The 9,598-nt window shown below is 42.5% G+C and overlaps 1 protein-coding gene across 3 annotated transcripts; it reads right to left on the reverse strand.

Annotated features, from left to right (window-relative positions):
* Positions 1 to 381: 381 nt before the first annotated feature.
* On the reverse strand, positions 382 to 9,080 carry LOC122926851 (transcription factor HES-5-like). Of its 3 annotated transcripts, none has more exons than XM_044278352.1 (3): positions 8,961 to 9,064; positions 950 to 1,124; positions 382 to 841 (listed from the first exon to the last, which is right to left on the reverse strand). In XM_044278352.1, exons 1-3 carry the CDS (start codon positions 9,015 to 9,017, stop codon positions 606 to 608), a joined length of 468 nt encoding a protein of 155 aa, XP_044134287.1. In that variant the 5' UTR covers positions 9,018 to 9,064; the 3' UTR covers positions 382 to 605. The 3 variants fall into 3 exon arrangements, with proteins under 3 accessions (XP_044134287.1, XP_044134286.1, XP_044134288.1); XM_044278351.1 differs by lacking the exon at positions 8,961 to 9,064 and adding an exon at positions 1,239 to 1,338; XM_044278353.1 differs by lacking the exons at positions 382 to 841; positions 950 to 1,124 and adding exons at positions 7,511 to 8,497; positions 8,586 to 8,760 and having other exon boundaries at positions 8,961 to 9,080.
* Positions 9,081 to 9,598: the final 518 nt, after the last annotated feature.

Genomic DNA, 9,598 nt, shown 5'->3' on the forward strand with positions numbered 1-9,598 from the left:
ACATTTACTGCAAATATTACATACCATATAATATATTAAATCATGGAACATAAAGCTCCATAGTACATCACATACTGAACAATTCATAGAATTTAAAATATTCTGATAATTTATCAGATAAACATAACATAATATACAGTAGAGAACAGTTATCACTAATAGTTTTATGAGGCGCTACACAAAGTATATTTATACAATGAATATGACAACGTTTCATCCTCAGTGAGAATATACACATTACTATATAGAAGTCTGTACAATTTATAGTACTGTATGATACATAGTATCTACTGTATATATCAGGCCGGAGGTCTCACCTCCATTAATCTACAATGCTTTGCACTGGAGGTCTGATATATACATACACTACATAGACAACGACTCCTATAACAATATAGAACCAAGTCCATACAGGAGAGCTGCAGCAGACGGCAGATAATAGGAAGGACTAGTAAATCACGTAGTAATTACACCATGTCCAGAATGAACTTCTTCTCCATCTCATGGTGAGACATTAGTGAGAGGCAGAATCCACCCCATCTCCAGCTCTCAGGTATACGGGGGTACATAGCTCTGAGATCAGTCCACACCAGAGGATCCAGTCACTACCAGGGTCTCCACAAGGCTTTGCTGCTGTCCAGGGGGCTGTGTTTGCTGGGGGTCTGGTGGATGGAGGATACAGGAGGAGATACAGCCCCGTATGTCATAGTGTGAGCCCCAGGGAGGTTCTGCAGCAGCTGGATCTGGAGCTCGGTCTGTTTGTGCTGGGACAGGAAGGTGATGGAGTCCTGGACGCAGGTGGAGAAGCCTTCTCTCTGGGCCTGGCTGGAGGCTGTGACATCTAGAACAGGAGAGACATACATGTCAGTGACAGCGTCCATCACCTGCTGCAATCTGCTCTCAGTAAGAAACATATGAGGGGTGTGAGGGGCCGGGACAGGACACTTACTTCTCTCCGCCATGTGGTGCTGCAGGTAGGTGACCGTCATCTCCAGGATATCGGCTTTCTCAGGTTTGGAGGGTAGCTGATGTCTCTGGAACTCCTTCTCCAGTAAGATGCGCAGCTGCTCAATGCTGCTGTTAATCCGGTCTCTCCTCATCTTCTCGATCACCGGTTTCCTCAGCTGCAGAGAAGACATAAGGGTCGGTTAGTTACATGCGGCAGTGGATGCACCTTTATGGCGGTGAAGAAGCATTTGATGCTATGAGAGGAGGAGATGTGGTAGATCAGCACTTACTTTTCTGGGCTGCTGGGTGAGGGGATCATTAGCCGGGCTCTGGATGAGGCTGACGCTGTAAGGAGCCATCGGTCAGTGTGCGGCAGTGTCCTCCCTGTAGATGGGATGTCAGTGATGTGCGGCCAGGGAGGCAGACAGCCCCTCTATATACCCCTCTCCTGCATAATGATGTGTGAGGATCAGAGCGAGCACAGGTTCCCACACTCAGCCTCCAATCACACAGCAGCGGTGACAATGGACGTGTGTCCATCTGGAGCCTCCAATACAGGAGATAATAGAGGCTGCTGGGGGCAAGCTGTGACCGGAGTGTGGGAAAGACCTGCACCAAGATGCTATCTGCTGTAATGGCATATTGCTCAGGGCATGGATGGGATTACATGCTGTACTTTAAGTGGAGATCCTCCTAACCTGTCAGACACATCACCGCCAATAATAAGAACCTGTGTAAATACTAAGGGCTATCTATACCATAATACCGCATTATAAGATTTACACGTAATTCAGTTAGAACAAATGCATAAAAGACTAAACATACAATTCACACTTTTAGATGTTAAATGAAGTAGAAACATTACAATTTAGTGTCCTGCCCTAAAGAGCTGGCAGTCTATTAGGGTCTGGCCACACAGTCAGCTTCCTTATGCAGTTTTAGAAGCCAAAATCAGGAGTGAATCATAAAAGAAGAGAAAGTATAAAGGGCAGATACAACTTCTCTTTTTTGCATTCACTCCTGGTCTTGGCTTCTAAAACTGCATGCAGAAACCTGACCGTGTGGTCATAGCCTTAGGCTACTTTCACACCAGCATTTTTGCTGGATCCGGCAGAGTTCAGCAAAAACGCTTCCGTTACTGATAATACAACCACCTGCATCCGTTATGAATGGATCCGGTTGTGTTATCTTTAACATAGCCAAGACGGATCAGTCATGAACTCCAATGAAAGTCAATGGGGGACGGATTTGTTTTCTATTATGTTAAAGAAAACGGACCCGTCCCCATTGCCTTGCATTGTGGGTCATGCTCCGCATCCCAGGAAGGAAAGCAAACCGCAGCGTGCATTTAACTCAGATGTTGCCAACAAACCTAACAGAAGCTTCCAAACACATGACATCATCATATGGGCAGTCCAGGATTATTTAAAGGCTTAGTAATCTTAGTGTATGTAAACTTTTGACTTTTCAGAAAGTAACAAAAATGCCTTAAAACATTCTCTCTCTCATTATTCTGACATTTGGCAAATAATAATAATAATAATTATGTGTATACAAATATGTGTATGTAAACTTCTGGTTTCAACTGTATGTGGCCACAGAGATATATTACTATTGTCCAATGTGCTGTGGGTCTCCAGAGACAGAGGATATGGCGGTGTGATAAGAGACGGCTAACAAGTGACACCTCCTCGTCCTCAAGAGAGGCAGGGGGGTCACTGTGTGTGATCTTGGCTCCTTTCTCGGGGGCTGCTCTCTGTACATTCCATGTAAAAGCTTCACCTCTGACTGTATTAGATTCTATATACACCGGAGGGAGATTTATCATGAGGGGAATTTTTAACTCAGTTTTCTTTGAGTTTGTATTGAGATAATTTGTTCCAAATGTATCAAATGCTGCTTGAACCATTTGGCAGATCTTTACAAATAACACTTTTGTGTAGAGATGTGTCACCAGTTTTAAGGGCACCCTCCACTAGAATCAGGTTTCAGCTTTCACATGTAGGTTTTTACTGGCGTTCCTCTGCACTTTTATGTTTTTTTCCCATTAAAAAAGGCAGCTTCAGATGTTAGCTGGAGGTCTGTGAGAAATATGAAACCCAGGACACACAAACAATATTTTTTTTTGCTTCTGGCATTTTTGTTAAAGGGAGTCTTTCACCTAATCTGAGCGTTTTAGACCTTTCAGATCAGGTTATAGACTCTTTGACGCTCATTACAATCGTACCTTTCTCTTCTGTGTCCCTCGTCCAGATCATGAAAATAACACTTTTTAAACTTATGCACTTATGCAAATGATCTTCTGAAGGTGCCCAGAGGCGGTGTTACTGGGCGATGTGCCCAGAAAAACACACCTCCAGCCGGCGGACGTCACGAGCGGCATCAGAGGACGGCGGGCTAGGAACTTGCCAGCACCTGCCCACTGCTCCGCCCATTATGGGCAGAGGAACAGCCTTTCATATTGCGCATGCGCCGTCCGGCTGTCTTTAGTTGGCTGGCGCATGCGCAATATGAAAAGCGGTTCCTCTGCCCATAATCGGCCGAGCAGTGTGCAGGTGCGGGTGGTGTGTTTTTCTGGGCACATCGCCCAGTAACGCCGCCCCTGGGCACCTTCAGAAGATCATTTGCATAAGTTTAAAAAGTGTTATTTTCATGATCTGGATGAGGGACACAGAAGAGAAAGGTACGATTGTAATGAGCGTCAAAGAGTCTATAACCTGATATGAGAGGTCTAAAACGCTCAGATTAGGTGAAAGACTCCCTTTAATAGTCTTACATGAGAAAAATGCCACGAAGGAAACACTAGTGGTAAGACACACTGACCCTGGTTTACCAATCTTATAGATGGTGGAAGCTTAGACAGGAGGCCTAGACCTGCATCATTTATCACAGGGGCTCAGGGTGGATGATAAATCTGCAGCAGTGATAGACGCATTTCTCTGTCTATACCATGTTGGTCGGCTTAGGGGAAGTTCACACCACGGATTTTTAAAACACGCTGAAAATATCCATGCATGTTTTTTAGTCCGAATGCACACGGCCATGTTTTACGGCAGTGAGCGGTCCGTGGAACCACGGGCTGGATTCCTGCTGAAAGCAGGAGCGCACAGCGTCATTGGTTGCTATGACGCCGTGCGCTCCCTGCTGCCGCCGCAATACAGTAATACACTGTATTACTGTATTGCGGTGTGTCGGGTATATAAAGCAAATGCTTTATATCAATATAAAAAAAAAATTATCGGGTCAAAAGAAAAATTATGCAAACTATATTGACCCGTTAGATGGACATAAACATCTCAAAGAGTTCAATCAAGAACCTGATTATTTTGTGCAATCAGTAAACAGGGTACAAGCGTCTATGCAAAAATATAAATGGTTTATTATGCAATAGGTTAAAATACAAACAAAAATGAATCAACATAAATTTCAATAATATACAATGATATGCAGTACCCAGAATTCAACACTATATGATACCACCAAAACACTACTCAACCAACACAAGAATATTATGCAATACAGCTTTAAATTTTGTGAGAAATATACAATCAATGGATTATGCAGAAAACTCAATCAAGAAGATGGCAGATACGAGCCCTTGCTCCGCCCAAAAATGATGACCAATCTTTCAGATAATGGTAGTATTGCAACAAAACGTATAAATTATTGGCTTGATATAAAACTAGGGAATTCAAAGATTCCCAACAAAGAGTTTCTCCAATATTATCCCCTTGTTTCAGTTATATGCATCGTAACTGAAATCAGAGAAAATACGGATGTAGCAACTAACGTTACACGTCCGCAAGTGAGCGGGTATCTGGCTAAGTATCAAGCCAATTAATTTAGATCAATACTACATAAAACAAAATATACATTACCCAAGGGTCAAGTGATGTGCAGAGTCTTGGGGCAGCCAGCCCTCAAGAGTTTTTCCCGATAATCCAAATGATTTTCCAGAGATCTATAATCCAAATGTTTGTTTCTCTTTTTTTTCTTTTTCTCCCTCCCCCTTTCTTTTGGTAACTGGTTTCTTAACCCAAAACTTATCAGATGAACACGCCCTCCGAGTTTGGAACTTTCCAATCATTGTTGGAGGGGTGTGTGCATTGATAAGGAACATGACGTCATAATACTACCCAGAATGCAATTTTGCTACTGATGTAGTATTAACCGCTTATATCTAGATGGCACTGTTTTATAAGCAATAAGCATCATACCATTAAGGGTTAACTCATACATGCCTAATATTTTCAACACTTCACACCTCTGACATCTGGGGCCTTGTCTCAGGGCTGAGGGACAAACTTTGATACATGAATATATACTTTGAGGAACATCTAGACCATTCTCACACTGTGGAATTCATGTTCAGATAGGAAAAACAATAAAGCCTCAGAATCTGCAGGTGCGGTGTATCTTCTAACTTTCTAAATGTATAATATATTGTTACAATAACACTAGTTTTCGAACAGCACAGTAATCTTCTCATGGACTTACTTTGGCCTACATGAAACTTCATACAAAATAGTGAATATAAATCAACATTGCTCTTAAAGGCAATGAATACCCATTATAACTAAAATAAGTAAGTATAACTGTTTAAACTTATGAAAAAGCACAACAGGTGGCAGCAGGGAGCGCACGGCGTTATAGCAACCAATGACGCCGTGCACTCCTGCTCTCAGCAGGAATCCAGCCCGTGGTTCCACGGACCGCTCACGGCCGTAAAACATGGCCGTGTGCATTCGGCCTTAGATAATTTTTTCATGTTTTTTGTGCATTTTTGGATGAGCTTTTTGACGTCTTTTTTAACCAATGAGTGTTCACTTCAATACAAAGCTGCATTTTCAGCTCCAGGTATTTGGCGTAGGTCCACACAAAAAAATGTGTGGAAAATGGACAAATATATACGCCTGGACTTGAAACTTTTTTTAAACTTCCCATTCATTATAATGGAAAATTTAACACAGATTTGAAAAAAAAAAAGCAAGTGCTACTTCCCACTGAAAAGAATGAGAGGCCGTTTTGGGGTGTTTTTTTGGAGCTAATATTGAGGTGGAAACACGCCAAAATCAGCACCAAAAAACTCAGTGTAAACTGGCCCTCAACAAGACCGAATTTTATGCCAGAATTGTGGAGCCCCCTTTCCCACAAATCTCTGCCCCTTCCCACTATGCCACATCTCCTTGTTGAGCATGTTGGAAAAAAGGGTAGAAACCCTAGATGCGCCAAATTACGCCAACAGCAGGAGGGGTACTGGAGGAGCGCTTCAGAAAACAGCACTGGAGTAAAGAAAAGGTATCTGATTTTTTAATTTAAGACACTGTAGGTGTTGTCCAAGATTTGTAATTAAGTCTGGCTATTATACCTAATAATAAGATTAATGGCAGGATGCCTGGGGCCTGATCATGGTGTGAGAGAGTAAAAAAAGTGGGGATTTATTAAGATTGGCATTTCATACATCATTCTTAATAATAAAAAAGGGACAGGAGTGAGATGCACCAAATTTAGTAAGAGGTGCAGGCCTTTTAATAAATTTGATGCATCCTTCTGACAGTCATAAAAGTGCAAAAAGTCACATGTTTGGACAAAATTATGTAGGAGCAAAGAATTATGACTTGTGCACCAGAAAACTGACATACTGCAATCTATACACTCCCCCAATATTCTACCGACAGTCAGTTTGGGAACACACTGTCCTCTTCTCTTAGGGATCCCAACTTGAGCCCCTTTGATGTAGAAGATGTGACACATAACTGTGACATTGACACCTATTCTGTTCCCAGACCTGAGGTCTAGACATCCTGTTCTGTAGCAGATATGTAGCTCTGTGGAGCAACTGCCGAAATAGTCTATGAACAGCTAAAAAGTACAAGGGATAAAGATTTCTAGCAACCAGCATTCAGTAGGCTGTGGCTAAAAGCATTTTGTGAATATGGTGTAATATTTGTCAGAGTGGTTCGTGTTAAGGCAGAGATTGATCAATTAAATTGGCCGAGAAATCAAAGAAAGGTAGTTTTTTTTTGTTTTTTATAGTCAACTCTATAATCATTTGAGTTCAGGCCCCCATACAAATGAATATATTCTTGGATCAACCCACTGTCTTTGTTGGGGTCCACTGACAATCTAATGTGTATGGGGCGCTCTGGAGTCTCTGATGACAAATGATGTCAGGGAGGATCAGCTCCTTGAATTTCAGTGCCCCATACATTTGTTCTCCTGAGAAGAAACTCTCCACCAGAGGTGCCTGACAGCAGCATTCTGCTCTATCCTCACATCCTCACTGACAACAAATACACACATGTATGTGGGAGAAAAGAGAGAGAAGGAGGGAGAGAGAGAGAGAGAGAAAAAGAGAGAGAGAGAGAGAGAGATGTCAATTGGCAGCTATAAGGCATATGGGCACTTTTAGCTTGTTTTCTAACAGAAAATGATATACAAATATAGATAATAGATAATTTATACTGTTCTGATATAATTTCTTCTAGGAATAATGAATGAGGAAACAGAACTGCTCAACACAAGTTATTTTATTATTTTTGTCATGAATAATATATTCATACATTTGGTCATACTCTAGAATGTATGTACAATGATATTCAGTAATAATCCAGCACATATTATGCTGATACCACAGCCATTGCCCCATTACAGAGCCTGACATAACAATACCGTACTCATATTCACTTAACTCCAGATACTGGAATATATATATATATACACAAACACAATGTCTTATTTCCCATCCTCTATGAGCATATTTATACAGTTCTACATATATCCTGCTAGACATCGTTATAGGTGTCATTTACTAGGATAGTCTATGTAGTATGCTTTAATAACCAGGCTATTGCCACTGGTGCCACATATGAGGTTACTTCTGCTGTAAGAATATAAGGAGACATAGGCACTACATATAAAACCAGAAGCATGTGTACACCAGGCCTCAGACTTCTGTGGGTGCTATATTAGTGCTTAGGGGAAAAATAAAAATTGCACATTACAACGCAAATAACCTTTGCGCCACAATCTGCACCAGAAATACAACTAATATAGGCGTATTTCTGATTGTAAATGAACCCCAAAGTATATAGGGATTGGCTGTTCCCCTTTGGGATACCCATACCTTCAGCTGGTTCCCCAGCACAGGCTCTTCATGGAAGACTTATTAGAACATCCTCAGATCATGCCTAGGACTCTCGTGATAATATAACATAGTTATAAATAGTACAGTAGATTATATATATCTACCATCAAATACTATAGTGACCTATAGCTGCTCAGTGCAATATATTCCAATGGAAGTGCTCAACAGTCCAAAATTATAGTCCATGTTACCAAGGTCTCCACAAGGCTTTGCTGCTGTCCAGGGGGCTGTGCTTGCTGGGGGTCTGGTAGACGGGGGATGTAGGAGGAGATACAGCCCCAGGGAGGTTCTGCAGCAGCTGGATCTGGAGCTCGGTCTGTTTGTGCTGGGACAGGAAGGTGATGGAGTCCTGGACGCAGGTGGAGAAGCCTTCTCTCTGGGCCTGGCTGGAGGCTGTGACATCTAGAACAGGAGAGACATACATGTCAGTGACAGCGTCCATCACCTGCTGCAATCTGAGGGGTGTGAGGGGCCGGGACAGGACACTTACTTCTCTCCGCCATGTGGCGCTGCAGGAAGGTGACCGTCATCTCCAGGATATCGGCTTTCTCAGGTTTGGAGGGTAGCTGATGTCTCTGGAACTCCTTCTCCAGTAAGATGTGCAGCTGCTCAATGCTGCTGTTAATCCGATCTCTCCTCATCTTCTCGATCACCGGTTTCCTCAGCTGAAGAAAACAAAAATATATTTTTAATCCAGTGCTCCAGTATCCAGTGATCATGTTCGCTCTCCAGTCCTATACAGGAGTATTACAGCAGCCTGTGTATTATAAGACTAGGAGGAGACGTCCTGCAGTGTAATAGTGGTAGATGTGTAATAACAGGTCAGAGATATGGGGGTGACGCTGTCACTACAGGGGGCTCTTACCTTTCTGAGTTGGCCACCAGCCTGATGATCCAGGGTCCTCACACTGCATGGAGCCATGGTGCAGTGTCTGGGGGTCTGTAGACTTGTGCTGTGTGAGGCAGGAGCTGTCTGACTACTAGTGAGCAGCCTCCCCTCTATATACTCCTCTCCCGGAATAATAACGTGTGGAGAGCAGACTTACAAGAGGTTCCCACACTCAGCCTCCAATCACACAGCAGCGAGGACAATAGACGTGTGTCCATCTGGAGCCTCCAATACAGGAGATAATAGAGGCTGCTGGGGGCAAGCTGTGACCGGAGTGTGGGAAAGACCTGCACCAAGATGCTATCTGCTGTAATGGCATATTGCTCAGGGATGTTAAATATTTTTGCGTTATAAAGGACAAAAAGTATTATAGAAGTGATACCTTTATAGGCTGACCAGAAGAATTATATCTGCAAACTTTCAAAGCACAGATACAAGTGTTTGTAAATGTGTCTGATGAAGGTTTCTCTGTACTTGGAAAGCTTGCAAATATAATCTCTTCCTACTGAGCCATCAATCTAAGTCGTATCTACTGTATCCATCTACACTACTCAACATTGTAACTGCAACATCAAAAAGATACAGTCATTGAATTATGGAAATCACAGTATATG

The sequence above is a fragment of the Bufo gargarizans genome, chromosome 2, assembly GCF_014858855.1.
Source record: "Bufo gargarizans isolate SCDJY-AF-19 chromosome 2, ASM1485885v1, whole genome shotgun sequence".
Taxonomy (NCBI): domain Eukaryota; kingdom Metazoa; phylum Chordata; class Amphibia; order Anura; family Bufonidae; genus Bufo; species Bufo gargarizans.